The sequence below is a fragment of the Hippoglossus stenolepis genome, chromosome 4 (genome assembly GCF_022539355.2).
Source record: "Hippoglossus stenolepis isolate QCI-W04-F060 chromosome 4, HSTE1.2, whole genome shotgun sequence".
Classification (NCBI taxonomy): Eukaryota; Metazoa; Chordata; class Actinopteri; order Pleuronectiformes; family Pleuronectidae; genus Hippoglossus; species Hippoglossus stenolepis.
In genome coordinates this window covers 10,850,126-10,866,842 of record NC_061486.1, presented here as the reverse complement: position 1 = coordinate 10,866,842, position 16,717 = coordinate 10,850,126, and the positions used below count along the sequence as shown (strand labels likewise).

General features: G+C 41.3%; 2 protein-coding genes across 9 annotated transcripts in view; both read left to right on the top strand.

The window, feature by feature from the left end:
* Nucleotides 1-3,290, top strand: part of LOC118105887 (protein jagged-1b) — a 42,656-nt gene extending 39,366 nt beyond the window's left edge. Inside the window, exons 10-14 of the mRNA XM_035153888.1 lie at nucleotides 188-301; nucleotides 665-711; nucleotides 1,034-1,210; nucleotides 1,736-1,886; nucleotides 1,973-3,290. Coding sequence (XP_035009779.1) covers nucleotides 188-301; nucleotides 665-711; nucleotides 1,034-1,210; nucleotides 1,736-1,886; nucleotides 1,973-2,409 — 926 coding nt within the window. The 3' untranslated portion in view covers nucleotides 2,410-3,290. The remainder of the gene's footprint in view (nucleotides 1-187; nucleotides 302-664; nucleotides 712-1,033; nucleotides 1,211-1,735; nucleotides 1,887-1,972) is intronic.
* A 2,536-nt stretch (nucleotides 3,291-5,826) lies between these two features.
* The window catches only part of LOC118105889 (CLK4-associating serine/arginine rich protein), a 26,726-nt gene continuing 15,835 nt past the window's right edge, over nucleotides 5,827-16,717 (top strand). Inside the window, exons 1-22 of one of the 8 annotated variants that reach the window (XR_007032611.1) lie at nucleotides 5,827-5,952; nucleotides 7,294-7,433; nucleotides 7,860-7,957; nucleotides 8,437-8,538; nucleotides 8,941-9,020; nucleotides 9,238-9,322; nucleotides 9,445-9,581; nucleotides 9,900-9,996; nucleotides 10,259-10,337; nucleotides 10,700-10,773; nucleotides 10,888-10,929; nucleotides 11,023-11,211; nucleotides 11,572-11,877; nucleotides 11,963-12,142; nucleotides 12,872-12,915; nucleotides 14,405-14,433; nucleotides 14,512-14,572; nucleotides 14,721-14,779; nucleotides 14,879-14,925; nucleotides 15,005-15,105; nucleotides 15,342-15,366; nucleotides 16,490-16,582. Coding sequence is in view for 4 of the 8 variants with exons in the window: in XM_035153891.2 (XP_035009782.2) it covers nucleotides 7,335-7,433; nucleotides 7,860-7,957; nucleotides 8,437-8,538; nucleotides 8,941-9,020; nucleotides 9,238-9,322; nucleotides 9,445-9,581; nucleotides 9,900-9,996; nucleotides 10,259-10,337; nucleotides 10,700-10,773; nucleotides 10,888-10,929; nucleotides 11,023-11,211; nucleotides 11,572-11,877; nucleotides 11,963-12,142; nucleotides 12,872-12,915; nucleotides 14,405-14,433; nucleotides 14,512-14,572; nucleotides 14,721-14,779; nucleotides 14,879-14,925; nucleotides 15,005-15,105; nucleotides 15,342-15,366; nucleotides 16,490-16,532 (1,977 nt within the window). In the remaining 4 variants the exon portion in view is untranslated. Of the gene's footprint in view, nucleotides 5,953-7,293; nucleotides 7,434-7,859; nucleotides 7,958-8,436; nucleotides 8,539-8,940; nucleotides 9,021-9,237; nucleotides 9,323-9,444; nucleotides 9,582-9,899; nucleotides 9,997-10,258; nucleotides 10,338-10,699; nucleotides 10,774-10,887; nucleotides 10,930-11,022; nucleotides 11,212-11,571; nucleotides 11,878-11,962; nucleotides 12,143-12,871; nucleotides 12,916-14,404; nucleotides 14,434-14,511; nucleotides 14,573-14,720; nucleotides 14,780-14,878; nucleotides 14,926-15,004; nucleotides 15,106-15,341; nucleotides 15,367-16,489 lie in introns of those variants that run through there. The other 7 variants (XM_035153893.2, XM_035153891.2, XM_035153895.2 and 4 more) reach the window with 7 other exon arrangements.

Genomic DNA, 16,717 nt, shown 5'->3' with positions numbered 1-16,717 from the left:
CAATATACACCACTAACAGCTGCAATATGGTAAATAAGCAAATTATCAGTTGGAAGTAAAAAGATTAAGATCCATTAATTTTCTCACGATGTGACTTCAGCTATACACAGGTAAAATGTTGTTTATGTTACAGTTTGTTATTTGAAGTCGTCTTAGAAATGCTGTCCTCTTTCCTTTGTCCCTGTAGACACCAATGAGTGTGAAATTAATATCTGTGTTCACGCCCGCTCTTGCCGCAACCTGATCGGTGGATACCTGTGTGACTGCCTCCCTGGATGGACGGGTCCTAACTGTGACATCAGTGAGTATAAAAGAGAACGACGGAAACAAAATGACAGGAGAAGAGAGGAGTGGTGGCAGGTGCCGCTGTGGCAGGTATTGAAACACGGAGGGCCTCTGTGGATTGTGTTAAAACAGCAAGTTCCCTGCAGTCCCCGAGAGCACGAGATCACTTTACTCCAACTCCAGTTCTATGAATCATCTGTCACAGCGTTCCTCTGAAATGCACAAAAAATGTAACACAAACCAATAAAGTGTGCAAAAAGTGTGTTGTTTACAATCTCTGCATGTCATGTTCCGACTACACTTTGTATGTTGTTGTTTACATCGATACTGTGTCTGTGTGAGCGTTTAATATCTCCTCTCTGCTTCCTCTGGTTTCTAGGGAACAGCAGCTGTCAGGGTTTGTGTTTGAATGGAGGACGTTGTGAGGTGAGGCTGCTCCGCCTTTGTTTAAATTCCCTGTTGTCTCTGCATATCACATATCATATCACCGGTCCTCAGTCTTTACACTGGTCATCTTCTTTGTATCATTCATTATCTGTAGAAGAATATAATACGATTTGTGGTAATATCGTGAACCAAATTCAAGATATGCAGCACACTCTAGAGCTTATTTTGCCTCAGGCCGTTTGCAGTGTTTATTCTCAAATGTGTCACAGCCTGAAGCAAACTCATCCCTTTCCTTCTCCAGTTCCTCTTTCCACCAACTCACACAATCATTGCTCTGTCAATCTCACCTCTGTCCCACCAGGACCAGGTGTCGGGGTCCAGATGCTGGTGTCCGCCTGGTTTCTTGGGGAAATATTGTCAAAATGGTCCAAGTCCATGTCTCAGCGCCCCCTGTCTCCACGGGGGACAGTGTGTGGAGAGGGATGGAAAGATGGTCGCTTGCAACTGTCCCATGGGATTCTCAGGGACCTTCTGTGAGGTTGGTCATCCCTTCATAGATTTATAGATTATTTAAATCACAGGCAGAATGAAAATATGAATCTAACAGACATTCGGTAATAAAAGCTAAATTGATAATATCTCAGGTTCAATTATTTGCACCTGAGATTTCATAAATGTCTGGCAAACATGAAACAAATCAGAATGAGCAAGTTAAAAAGAGTTGCACAAAATGAAATATACCAATAATATAAATAATTAAACTAAAGATTTCAAAATTACTTTGCACTTTCAATTACATGTTTTAATTAAATCTTGAAAACTCACGCTGAAAACAAATAAGGAGAATCTCTTAACCAGTTTAGGCATAGATAACAATTAAACTTGATAAATATTTGAAAGGTCTCATGATTTCCTATTTTACGAACATCCCATCTTTAAATGTTTCAATGACCATTTGCGGTCTCAGATTTTTATAGGGTAAAGGATTTGTCAAACTGTATAGCTATAGGAAGAATATTGAGCCTTTCTTTCCCTTATTGTTTTATTCCTTACATCATTCCAGATGGTGTTGGATCTGTGCAATCCCAATCCCTGCCAACAGGGAGTGACCTGTCACAGCACCGAAGGCAGGTACATGTGTGCCTGTCCTGAGGGTTACTATGGTAACGAGTGCGCAACTCTCAGAAATCCCTGCATTGGTCAACACTGTCCAGGTAGGAAGAAAAATTAAGGTTTGTCTTAAATATGTCAAATGTTAATGAAGTCCGGTCTGATCCCTCTGATCTCTTCACGTGTGCAGGTGCCATGTCTGACACGCCACACGGGGGCATCAGCTTCTACATGATCCTGGTGGGCGTCTTAGCGTTAGTGACCGTCTGTGGCTGTGCTGCCTGCGCCTTCATCCTTTCCCACCTCCATCGAAAGCGGAAAAAGCAGCAGGCCGTCCCGCAGGAAGAGGGCATCAACAACCAGAGGGAGTTTGTCAACCTCATCAGAAACGTGGACCGTCCCGTGCCCCTCCTGCCGCCTGCCGCCCCTCTCACGCAACCCCTCGCCCCCGCCCCTGTCTCACGCTGCTACGAGGAGATTGAACTGACCCTGCCGCCCTCCCCGGCCCCCTCGCACCCGTCGCCCGTGCTAAAGCCTGTCCATGCTGCCAAACTGGACATTTCCAACCGCGACAGGGAGAAGTTGAACCGCTTCCACTACTCGGACAACCAGGAACTGGAGGTCTGACCGTTGACCTCTGAGGCATGTGAGGAGCTTTTTTTAATTTTATTTTTACGTCCTCTGCACTCTTTCGCTCACAGGGCCCTGTCTCCAGATGCTGCCACTATATCACAGTTGCAGTTATGAAAACGGGACGACCCTTTGACCTTTACGTGCTCAGATGGCAGACACCTGAGAAGCAAAGGCTGCTAAGTGGAGGGGTCAAAAGTCTTACTTCGTCTCTGAGCCGATTTTGACGACTGTGAGAAGCAGCGAATGCACAATGTTTGACTGAAAGACTCTTCAGGCTCTTGAATTAATGTGGAGACGTGAAGACTGGAGTGCCTGACGTGCTGCGGAGAGGAAACAGAGGATCATCCTCTGCAGGAGCCTCTCAACATGTTTCCTGGTCCATGATGCCACGATGACTGGTGTTCAGACCTCCATTTCTGTTTCAGACTGATATCAGACAGACCGAGCAATGAACGGATGTTTATTTAACACAGTGTGTTTCTGTTTCTGGTTGTTCGTAAGTGTGTGTGTGTGAGTGAGAAAGAGAGAGTGTATAATATGAGTGTGTGTGAGGGGAAAAAAAGAAAACAAAGTTGATATACTTGTGAAAAGAGAGTGCGTACTCCTGAACTTCTGAAAAACTGTTTTCAAACTATACACTGTTGCCTGCATTGTCTCTGTGATACTACAGTATGTTAAAGATGTATGATTGTTTCATACCTGAGTGTAAAATAGCTTTTTGTACATAAATATATTGTACATATTGATGCTCTTTTTGTACTGTGGTTTGGTCTGAAATCATTTCTGTACTACTTTGCTCTATTTGTCCCAGTTCACTTTCCCTCTGGAGCAAACAGCACATGTGGGTTGTAATAAAGGAGCATTTACCAACTCTATCCTATTGTTTATTGCTTGTAATCATTCATCTCCACAGTTGGCGGTAGAGGGAGGTGTCAGTGCTGCAAGATAAAGATAACTGTGTTTTTTGCAAGAGAGACCAAAACGTTTCCTGCCCTTTTTTAAATAAAAGTGTTATTTGTGATGCTATTTAAAGACTAGTTATTAATATCATTGTTCAAGGCCAGAGCACAAACGAATGAATGCAACAAGCACTTTTTCTCATTTGTTGTAGTTTGTAAGTGAAGGAGAACTTCAGTTGTCAGAATCTTGAAATGTACCCAGAGGTGGGTGCAACTTCATGTTTTGCTCCATGTTCACATCTGAAACATAATAACATTAAGCGCTTCCACAGTTTCATTAGACACCAGTATGTCAAATATTAAATATATAGAAATGTTGAAATTGTACTTTCAATATTGCCATTTTTATGAAAATTCAAATTTTATTAATTGAAGCAGCTATGAACAAAGGGAATTTAGAAAATCTTTTTCACTGTACATCAATTTTATTCATATTTTCTTAAGAGGCTTTAAAATCTATATGACATATATCATCTGTCCTTTTATCCCGGAGCTGAATAAGAAAACTTTATGAAATCTCATGAACGACAACATTATTGCTTTGATATACAGGTTTAAATGAGTATGATTTTTAGGACCAGTCTTAAATAGGTAAGAGGAGTCAGGGGGGCATATAATTAATCAAATCTGTAGCAGTACAAAAATACCATTAATAATAAATATATAAATAATATCAAGATTGTGTCAAATTCTTGATACTACTGTTGTGTGAGCATAATTATCAGATGCTATGACATATCATTGTCAAACTGAGGGAGGGAGGATATTTCAGGATGAAACGTGGCTAACAGCCACTGTCAGTGGGTCAGTGGGTCACACTGTATAGTCTCTCTCTCTCTCTCTCTCTCTCGCTCCGTCTCTCACTGATAAATGTTCATATAAACAATGATGCAGATGGTGCCGGCACCTAATTGACTCCATTCTTCCCAAATGACTGTGATTATAATAAACTTTGAAAGTTGGCAAAACCTTCAAAAGGTTATGACAGAGGTTGGCTTAAGAGGGAAACTGCAGCCAGTTAAAGTCAACCCATTTGAATTAAAGTTGGTGATATTATCGTATTTACAATGATATAGTATTTACAGTGACTGCAGTTCAGACAGTGCTAAATATATCAGAGTATATAAGAACAAATATTAAAAAGTATTTATCTGGTATTGTGGTGTGTGTAAGTTCATACGTGTCAGGCTGATGTTAGAACAATAATTGTAGTGTAGTAGTAAGTAGTGGTTTAGTGTATGAATGTGTGTAAGAGGAAGGAGTTTGTGTGTCGGGGCAGTGTAAAGTGACTTCGAGGTCACTGCAGCGACAATTAATGTGCAAATGGATGTAACAAATGTGACCTTTGGCCTCCGCAAACAGCAACAGTCTGGAAATGAACACAGGCTTCCTGTCGCCACCCTGGTGAGGGGGAAATGTAGGAAACAGAGTTTACACACAAACACACATGAATACACAACTGTATGTATGAGACACTTTCTACACCTGCTGTGAGGCCCAGGATGTCAGACCACCGCTCACAGATTAGAAAGTTTACATCCAGCTAAGAGTTGACTGCTCCTCAGTACAAACACCTCAGAGTTCCTATGATATGTATTATAAATAACATATATATATTATTCTAAGTGATATTATTCTGTCACTGGATCATTATTATTGATCCATTTATTTAATATTTACATGTAAGTGGGACTTATAATGTTGCAATTGTTCAAGGTAGAGCTAATTTTAACTGTTTCATGCAGCATTGAGTATAATCTGTAATATTATATGTTATATATGATGTATTATATGATGATTATATGTCTTGTGTGTAAAATCTTAAATTCAAACTAGCTACTGCAGCTGTAGCAGATAAATTGTGGGTAGCAAAAAGTACTGTATTTCCCTCCAAAATGTAGTGGAGGAGAGGTATCCAGGAACATGATTTAACAGTATAAGTACCTTAAATTGTTGTATTTACATGTATTAGATATATTTGTAAATGTAATCTGGATTTTTTTTAAATATTGCTTTCCAGGACTGGTTTTAATATTTCAGTTTAATTACTTTTTAAAACAAAAACACTCTGCTCTATTGGACATATGGAAAAATATAGAGGTAAAAGGTGATGAAGCAATGATTGGTTTGTCATTAGGGAACAGTTTTACACAACACAACACATATTTACACATTGCAAAGGAAACAGATTGTGGTGATGGTTTTTTGATGATCATTAATTTAGGTTATTCTGAGTTAACATTATAAGCATTAGTTTTATAAAACATTCTTTTGAAGCTGTTGTTGGATCAAATTGAATTATTGTACTTTAATTCACAAGAAATAATTGAAAAAGTGAAGTGGACTCTGCTCTGTCCTACAGCGACCTCTTGCGTCGTCAGCGGTGAACTTCAGCCACCCTGAGCGCATGGTGTACTTACTGGCTGGAAACGAGTGCAGCGCCCCCGGCTGGCGGAGCTCGGTGCTGCGCTGACTAACACTCAGTGAACGGAGGTGAAAGAGGCGTGTGACGCTCCCGCAGCATCGACCTCATTTGGCCGAGAACAACCCCAGTGTGTGTCGGTGGTCCTAACAACAGGTACAGGGAGACGGTGACAACTGTGCTAACGGTGCATCATGTCCGGATTCCATGCTTGTTGCTTAAAACGAGTTAAATGCGTTGTTTCCTTCGCCTCTGCAGACACGCTAAGCTAAGCTAGGCTAGGCTAGGCTAACAGCAGCAGCAGCAGCAGCAGCAGAGCAGCAGAGCTACGTGCTCAACCAGGCCGTCGTGCTAACAAACTCAACCATAACTTTGAAAACACTCGTTCCGCCTCCTGTTCGGCTGCAGCGGCGACAACACTCCGCTTTAAACGCAGCATTCAACAACACATGCACGACGCTAACGTGCGATTAGCTTCACACAGTCGGCGTGAGAGCATTAGCTGCGTTAGCCCTTTAGCCTGAGGCGGTTTGGCTGGTGCTGTTAACAGCTCGGTCAAACGATGGTAGCGATAAGACGCATTGAACATTGGTTCCTGTGTTGCAGCAACAGAGGAGGGGGGTGTAGTTATATTAAAACAACCAGTCTGACTAAAGGATAAGAAATGTTTTTAATACGAATATTGACTAAATGCTAAATATCATCAGATTTAATATTTGTCATCTTTTTGTTTTTGGTATCAACATGTGTACAACATTCGTATATGGTACAGTCACTGGAAGTTTAACATTTTTGGGACAAACGAGTGAATAACACACAACATTTTAGCCAGTTTTTCAAATAATATCAGTGATAACCTTTGACCCAGAAGAAAAATTTGTATATTCAAGTTTATTCAAATAATTAAAAGGCCATATCTGTGACAACTGTGAAAATCACATGAAGTTCTCGAGTTAACCTTTTATTTTCCTGGACTTTATATTTACAGGAAATTAATATGCGACTTTAGGTTTTGAGCATTACCTCTAGAATAAATCAGACTGTCGTGGTTTATATTATTTGTTCGCACAAAATAGCCTCATCATATTAATACCAGATGGAAATTATTTTTGATTTTTAACACTATACCATTAAAATGCTCCATTCCATGTAGGACTACGTGATGCACAATAAATAACGTCCATAAATTTTCAGTCCTGCTCCAAAAACAACAGTGGGAAGTGTTTTTTCTTCGTGACCAGGATTTGTAGAAATTCTCACACAGCAATAAACAATAACAGGTTTTTTGTGTCACTGAACCAGTATTTACATGCAGGATTTTCTCAGAAAAACTCTGTACATGTCCATGTCGTATATTCATTAAAGATAAGAAAGTTGTTGTGCACCTTTTTTCTGTCGCTTCTATAATTCTATCTCTGTATTTGATTCCCCTCACACCACTGTATGCTTTCTCTTTCTCTCTTCTGCATGTGTCCTTCCCTCTTTGCCCTTCTGCAGCAGCCGTGCCCCGCCGCGCCCCCACCGCCAGCGGTGCCGTCATGTGGCAAGAGGCCCGCAAACACGAGCGCAAGCTCCGTGGTATGATGGTGGACTACAAACGCCGAGGAGAGCGCCGACGAGAATACTACGAGAAGATCGTAAGACACTTTGTCCACTAACTGAGCTACATGTCTGTGAAGATTCTCAGTCATGGTATCTTCAGAAGTTGTACAAGTGAATGTAGGCAACTGGACTTGCTTGTTATTCTTGAACACGTTTCACCTCTTGTCCAAGAGGCTTCTTCAGCTCTAACTCATTAATGGGACTCTTCAGGTATTTGACCTCTGTGGGTCTGTACCTGTGTGAGAGTCGTTATGTTAAGCAGGCAGGTTGTTGAACCCCCCCTGTTCAGTGACCTGCCGGGTAAACATAACGACTCGGATGAGAGGTGAAACAACTTCTGAAGCTAACTGAGCTACTTGTTAGTTAACACAGAAATGGTTAAACATTATTTCTGGTGCACTGAAGTATGATATTTTTCACTCCTTGATGTCTTTTAATGGTCCCTTGTTCTGTCTCAATAGAAAAAAGATCCTGCTCAGTTTCTCCAGGTCCATGGTCGAGCCTACAAGATCCATCTGGATCCTGCTGTGGCATTAGCTGCTGAGAGCCCCATCAACATGTGAGGAAACACACTCATACAACCAGCAAGCACTTTATCAGGAACTCCAGTAGACCTTTTCATTCAGGCAATAATCCTTCAATGAATGTTGACATCAGAATGAAGGAAAAATGTGATCTCAGTAACTTTGACCATGGCGTGATTGTTAGTGCCAGACAGGCTGATTTGATTGTGTTTGAAAATACTAAGTTCAGTCCAAATGGTGCAAAAAATACGAAACCATTCAATGGGCAGCACTTCTGTGGACAGCAACAGTCGTCTGTGTCGCAGCCTGAATGTGCAGCTGACAAATATGCGGAAAATATCTGATGCAATCATGTCAACATGGAGCAGAATCTCAAATAAATGTTCTAACATCTTGTGCAATCCATGCCACGATGAACTGAGGCTGTTTTGACAGAGGCCCTACCCACACACACCACACATTGTGCTGTTGGGATCTTACTGTTCACACCTCCTATCTGTTCTGTTGTTTAAAGGATGCCATGGCAAGGAGATGCCAACAATATGATTGACAGGTTTGATGTAAGAGCTCATCTGGACTACATCCCCACCTACACACCTCCTCTGCTCAGCACTTCGTAAGTCCTTCAATTACATGGAGCCACATTTATCCCAGCGTCTATGTAGTGTGAATATTTTATGATATTCAATTTTTTGCCTCACTATCACACTGCATTTGTGGGGACATTCATGTGTTCTCCAGTTTTACTAGGCCCCTTGACAGTATGGATTTTTTTCTCGCCGTGGTGGTAAAGCAACGTATTACTGCAGTTTACTGCCAATTATACCTGCCTCGGGCAGTGGAGCTGTCATAAACACTCCTGTAACATTCACCAGCAAAAAAACTGACATGATCGCTCTAGCTGTTTGCCTTTCCTACATGCACACCACCCCGGGAGGTTCTCTGCACAGACGTGTTCACAACAGCAACAAATCCTCCACTTTATCCCGTCGTTCTTTGTCTACTCTTTATTATGCAGCACCCCAGAGCAGGAGATGGAGGAGAGGAAGTGTAACTATGAGCGCTACAGAGGCCTCGTGCAGAACGACTTTGCAAACAGTGAGTATCACAAACCTGAGAGCTGAAGTTCTTTCAAGAGAAAATTTTGTTTCATGTCACTCTCGGAAAATAAAACAATTTTCACAAAATTAAAACAAAATTTCACACACAAACAGGGTTGTATATGTGTTATTTATGTACTATAGTAGTGTGTGAGCCGGCCCCTCGTGGCTGTAGTTTGTGTTGCCCTCTTTAACTCCCTGCTGTTCTCCTACAGTCTCTGAGGAGCAATGTTTATATCAGATCTACTTGGATGAACTCTACGGTGGCCTGCAGAAACCAAATGAGGACGAGAAGAAGAAGTAGGTCATTTAAAGTTACAGCTTCATCCACACATAAAATATACATATGTGATAATCACAGGTTGTTTGCTCACTGGAGCATTTACTGCCATGTGTAATGATAAATTGTTTTTTTCGTGTAGGCTGGCAGAGAAAAAGGCCACCATCGGATACACGTATGAAGACAGCACTGTGGCAGAGCCGGACCCCCAGTCAGACAAAGATGAAGAGAACTCCGAGAACAGTGAATCCGAAGAGGATGAGGGGATCCCAGATATTGGTGAGGAAATGACTTTGACACTAATGATATTTGCATGTTTAGAAAATGAAACCTCAAGACATATACCTAAAACAAACCATAAGAAGCAAAGCAGAAAATTGCACTGAGGTATGACAATTTTCAGATTTTTGGTCTTTATCAGAAATAAAGAATTGCAAATATAAGCAACTTAATGATTTGCCTCTTTCTGCCAAGTGTTTTAATTATCGCTTATATATCTTTATTAAACCTTCTTACATGCAGTGAACCGACGATCTGTTCTGAAAAATCAAAGTAGAAGTGTTAGATTTGTTTTAACACGTCACTGTTTTTGTGCAGATGTGGAGGTTGATGTTGATGAGCTGAACCAGGAGCAGGAGTTGGACCTGAACAAGATGGCGACACCATATGGAATGGCTGAAGGAGACTTTGTCAGGTAACAAGGGATTTTGTCATATGTGGAATCTAACCTTTTTATTGAACGTAACGTTTGCAGATGTGATGTGATGAGCTCAGAGGAATAAACACTTAATTAATTGATAGTTGCCAAGAATTTTTTTTCTCACGTTGAACAATATGACTGTTTTTATGTGGATAGTTGTACTATTAAGCTTGTATTTTTGACTTGTAAGTGTTTCTATTAAACACTGTTGATATAAAGATTTATAATTTTAATGCTGTGAATTTGTTGCCTGCAGGATGTTGAGGAAAGACAAGGAGGAAGTGGAGGCCATCAAACATGCAAAGGCTCTGGAGGCTGAGAAGGCCATGTACTCTGTAAGATAACATCTATTGAATTTGTTTTTGTCACACACTTCATTTTACAACTTTGCAATATATATATGTAGCTGATTTTAGACATGACCTCCGTGTGTAATCCGGAGAATTGGCTACAGACTTTACCCACAGTTTGCCTTTCACACATGCACAACACAGCGGGGGGGGCTCTGCACAGACGTGTTCACAACAGCAGTGTTCACACATCGACTTCTCATACTAGAAGGCCAGGCTGATAAAGGCTGCTGCGGAGCGTCTCACTCTGACATTTGCGTTCACACATACACTTCCTCCTGAGAGAATACGGAGGAACTGCAGAGTTCAGTGCTTGTCTGAAAGCAGCTTTTGTGTGATCATCGCAGGGCCGGCGCTCTCGCAGACAAAGGAGAGAGTTCAGAGAGAAGAGGCTAAAAGGTCGACAGATCAGTCCACCAAGGTAAATTTGTTGTGTCTTTAAGGTGTTTTTTTCCTCTTTAAAAATCCACATTTAATAATTTAACTTATTGTTAAATAATTGTTTAACTCTTGTCTGCACCCTCCTGGATTTCAGCTACGCCAGGAGAGACAGCCCAACATATGATCCCTATAAACGGTGAGTTAACTCACTGTTCATCTTTGTCCCTCTTCGTTTTTTCAGCCTTTTTCTGTGCATGTTGTAATATTATTTTCCCTATTTTATTTTTAGACCAGAGTCAGAATCCAGCTCTGAGTCACGGTCACGTTCCAAGTCTCCTGGCCCAGAGAAGATCACCTTTATCACCAGCTTTGGAGGCAGCGACGAGGAAGCTGCAGCAGCAACTCAAACACCCGTTCCTCACTCTGGCCACCCCCCCTCCACCTTGCAGCACCCCGCAGGTCATAGCAGGGGCTCCCGGTCGGTAACTTTCCCTCTCCCTGGCTTTTCATTGGTTATTTCCTCATGCACAGTCATTATGTCCGAATGCTGATTGATTTTTTTTTGGGGGGGGGCGGTGAGGCGGATCCGTTTTTAATCAAATAACATACCAGTTCAAATAAGACCTTTTCTTCTACCGTGCATGTGCAGAGAAAGACAGTGTGATCAGGGAGTTTATGATTCTATGTGTGTTTAATATTATGACATAATACAGAAAGCTGCAATTTTTTATGCCTCTCATGACCATGAAATAGTAAGCTCCCAAGAAAACTGAAAATTTCTTGATAGACTAGGTGCTAGGCTGGTGTTGTTACTAAAGCCCTGTCTCTGTTTGTCCAGGAGACGAAGGTCATCATCCAGTCGCTCCCCCTCCTCCTCCTCCCGCTCCTCATCTCGGTCTTCCTCACGTTCATCTTTCCGTTCGCGCCGAGCCCGACGAGGACGCGGGGCGAGGGATGGCCGTCGCTCCAGAAGCCACTCGCGATCAAGACGGCGTTCCAGATCTCACTCCAGAAGTAGAGGAGGAAATGGAGGAGCTGTATCCTGGAGGAGACGTGACCGGACAAGATCACGGTCTAACGACCGAGAGAGAGACAGGGAGAGAGACAGGGATAGGAGACGATACCCGGCACGCAGGCGAACAAGGTAAAACTCCTCACTGACCATCCACCAGACTATAGTTAGTATTTTATCGGCATGTTTGAGACATGGTCTCATCTTTTTTTGTCAGATCCCGTTCCAGCTCACGGCAGGGGGGCAGTTCCCGGCGAGGTGGCCGGAACAGTGCAGACCACCGGCGGGTAGACAGTGGCAGCCGCAGCCCCTCTCAGTCCCCTGGCAACCACAGTCCCTCCCCTGCTAACAGAGGGGCCCAGCCCTCTACCACCTTTATCGCTGACAAGCTAAGAAAGTAAGAAGAACGTTAATGGCAACAGACATGAATCTGCACCACCTCACAAACACGTGGAAATGTAGAAGAATAATCTTTAGTTTTGACTCAGACTTGCAGTGGAGTCACACATATGCGTTGTGTTAACACTTAACTGTGGGCGTGCCCGGCGTTTGATGCTGGTGCAATCGTCATTACCACATGAATGATAGTTTCATGCTTGGGGCAATGATGATAAACAAATATACAACTAGACTTTTTTAAGTCTTACTGACAAATTGTCTTTGTTCCAAAAAGTATTAAAATACAACAAAAATCACCGATGACAGAACTTTGCCCAAGTTGACTTTACTTAATGAGTCGTGAAACTGAAAAGTTGGGATGTAGACAGTGAAGGGCTTCGTTCAAAACTAAAACCTTGATTTGTTTATTTATTTTCTTTCCCTTACATAACAGTGTTTGTCAAATTTTTGATGATTTTAAGGATTGTTTAACAATAGAACCTATTCTGCACCTCAGCCATGATGCAGTGAATCTCTAATAAATGTTCTCTCAGCAGTGCAGTACCATGAAGCCAGAAACAGCCTCTGTATTGATATCTCTTCTCTTTAATGCATAGTCATGCTTTTAAAGCCTCATTCAGCCTTCAGCATTAAGACGTGTTCGAAAGTTGATGTTTGGATATAAATCACTTGATTTATATGTCCTCATCACATAGAATTGTGTTTTATCTCCCTCTCCTCTCTCCAGGCCTGATACTGCGAGTGGTAAAGAGACGGGAGCTGCCAAAGTCAGTAAGAATTTGATCTAGCTGGGTTTTCTTGCTAAAGCCTACGCCTCCCTCATCCCTGACAGGCTGACATGGTTGTCCACCATACTGGGATATAAAAGCCATTGTTGCCCTCAGAGAAAAAAAAAATGATTTGATTTTTTTGTTTTTTCCTCCCCCCCCCCCCACCTCAAACCTGGACATGCACTGCAGTAAAAGCCCCACATCTACTTTGAAATTTCCAGTGCAGTATTCCTGCTGACATAAATGACTGAATTAATGCTGCCATCCCTGAATCGAGTGAACATGTAGACTGACTGTGGAGCTGTTTATTGTCCTGATCGTGCTTTAAGTGGTGCTTTGTCTTATATCTGTTCATAGCCTCAAATGCACACTCGCACATCAGAAGCCCTTTTCTCTTATGACCATATGTCTTGGAATGAATGAATATTGGCCAATTTATCATTTCTGACACTCTTTAATTATACTTTTTATTTAGCTATATCAAGGGTTGTTTTAACAAACAGGTTGAACTCTGGATAAAAGTTAAAGGAAACTTTGGACATTTTGGTAAATACACTTGTCTTGACAATTTAAGTTTAAAATGATTGACACTCGAAATGCTCAGCATCTACATGGCTAAAGGGGAAGGAGCGGCAACGTATTATCAAAACTGATTGCAGCGTAATGTCCATGATGCATGGCGGGGGGGGGGCACTAGTCACTAGCCAATGCACATTTTTGACAGGCCTGTTGTCATTTCCAGTGTGTGCAAAACATGTTTGATCTTGGACTACGCCGTATGTATTGATTTGCATAAATGTACCGACTGAAATATCCAGTATGAGATCCAGCAAGGGAATGTGATCAGTCTTCTTATCTCATTGAGTTTATTTCCCCTAAATGTCAAATTATTCCTTCAGCATTAACTTTCACTTTTATTTGTTGTTATATTCTCTAACATTCCGGATCATTCGTTGTCCTGAACTGGCTTCTCTTCTCCTCCGAAAGGAAAACAAAGACGACTACATTTGAACTTATAACCTGCTCTTCTGTTAAATTTACCCGCAGTGTCGTTACCTGCAGTTTTTCTTGCCTGGCCAGGTTTTAACAGGCCACTCATGGGTGTGTCAGTGACTAAATGCCACTTGCTCCACATGAATTCTGTTAATGTCAACGGAACTGAACTTTTTCACCGTTTCACTTTCCAACCAGCTCTTCTTCAACTGTCCTCGTCCTTCTCTCTCTGACCGTGTCCCTACATATATATATATATATATATATTTGTGTAAAGGTTCATGTGGCTGGATCCGGGTCTGCTTCTAAACCATCCTGCACCAGCAGTTTACCTCTGTGCACACACACACACACACACACACACACACACACACACACACACAAAACCACACACACACTACTTAGCTTGTGATCTCACACTAAACCTGTTTAACAAACGTCACATGAAATGAATTTATCTTTGGCTTTTCTCTCTCCACTACTAACTGTACATAAAGGTGATATCAGCGATATTTTGTATTACAAGGTACACTTAATATTACACACACACACACACTTTTTGTCACGCTGTGAGAGGATGTGCTAACACTTTTATCACCTGCAGCCCAAGATGACGCCACAGGAGCGACTGAAGCTACGAATGCAGAAGGCGCTCACCAGGCAGTGTGAGTACAATTGAGCAGAGTGTGTGTGTGTTTATGGTTTGTGCATAAGTTGAGAAACAGTACAGTTTCAGATTTCAAGACATTAAGAAATTATAATTTTTTTTGTTTTCTTTCCTTCTCGATTCATGTTTATTTTTCTGTGTTGCAGCCAAGGCGGATAAAAAAGCTGCCCAGGTTAAGGTCCAGCAGCAGGAGAACAAACGTCAGGTGTGTGTGTGTGTGTGTTCGCGCGCTTGCTTCACATTTCGGTGAAAGCAGGGACTCTATTATCCTTTCTGTCCTTTCATTGTTTTGTTTGTTTTACAGGAGCGAGAAGGAGAATTAAGAGCCATGGCACGCAAAATACGCATGAAGTAAGGTTCCGTTTGTGTGTGTCTTTCGGGGGATTTTTCTGTTTAGTAATTGTGTGTTATTTGCCACTGTCTGATCCAGCGGTTCTGATTTTAGGGAGCGTGAGCGCCGTGAGAAAGAGAGAGATGAATGGGAAAGACAATACGGGAGACAAAGCCACTCGCCTTCTCCTTCCAAATATGGTGAGAGATTAATTGTCTGATCAGCAACAACCATATGGATCTAAAATATTAGTAATACTTCAGTATTTATTGTGAGCAATGCTGAGTACTCGAACAGAGGAATCCAGAATTTTTAATCAACTCAGCGTCTGTCTGATTCGCTGGAGTCAGTTTCTACTCAAACAGTTTTATAGGCTTTAAAATGTTCTGCTGTTCCTGCTGTTGTTTTGATCACATGTCTGTCTTCTGTCCCTCAGGCCGAGAACACAACTCGCACAGAAGGTATGTTAGAAGCCACAAGAATCTGCACAGCTCAAACGAATCAGAATGAATTGTGTTTTTTATATTTTCATATTAATGCACAAACATTATCCCAAAGGCTGTGTGAGTGTGAGAATTAAGAATTAAGAATCCACGTTCAAGTTAATATCTAAAACTAGAACCAAAACTCTGCCAAGGCCCAACAGTCCCCTTAAATTCAATCAAGCTGCACCACATTTCACACAATCATGGGATATCAGTTAACATGCTGTTATCAAGATCTATGAATTAAATTAAAAGAATTTTTTTTCCTGGATATGCCCCCTAATCCAGATCCACCCCAAAATGTAAAGGCTTTTTTCTTGGCAGTTAACCCACCCTTCCACCAAGTTTCAAGAAAATCAACTCAGTAGTTTTTGCGACATTCAGACAAACGGCAATGAAAACATCACCTCTTTGGTGGAGGTAATAAACTTAAATACTGTAAACTTATTAGTTTTATTGATAGTTTACATATAATATCCCAAATTAATACCAGTTTGAACCACAATAAAATTATTTGCTTTTCTTATATAAGGGTTCTTGTTTAGACATGTGAACATCAACTGAAGCCCCTGATTTTATCTGAATAATTTTATGCTTCGCTCAACTGCCTCATGATTGGCTTGACAACTAATCTTAGTTTGTTAGTTACCAGAGGTATAGATATTTTTGATTATGTTAAATGTGTATTTAAATTAATAATGTTTGTTAAAAGTTGAATAAATAAGTATTTATTTTCTAATGCTCTTTAGTTAACAGAACACATAATCTGCTTTTCAGATATGCACTGAACTCTGGACATTTTCCTGAAATTTCCCAGAGAAATGTCTGGAAAAAGCCGAACTTAGCTCATGTGAGAATACAGTAAAATTCACAGCTAGTTCTTCAAGCGAGTGGGCTCGTTGACAACATTTCTAAAACGCGATAGACGCAGACAAAGATGTCAACTTGGAAAGACTTCAGGCTTTACCAAACACTTAACTTTTATATGTGTATGTATCAATCATATAGTACATAGAGATTTCCATATAATATGTTATTGTTGATGGTTTATACTCAGGTTCGTCCTTCAGCATTATTTTCTTTCTTTTCATTTCACCAGGAGGTCACGGTCTCGATCGAGGAGTCCTCCCTACCGATACTGAGCTCGCAGACACACACACACACACACACACACACACACACACACACACACTGTACAATAATAAGTTGTGGGAAGAAGATGGGAACAGATGAAACGATAAATCTCAACCTCTGATACTGTCAGAGGGTAAAACATTGATCTGATACCTTAGTTTCACTGATCGCACAGCTGATTGGATCAGCCGAG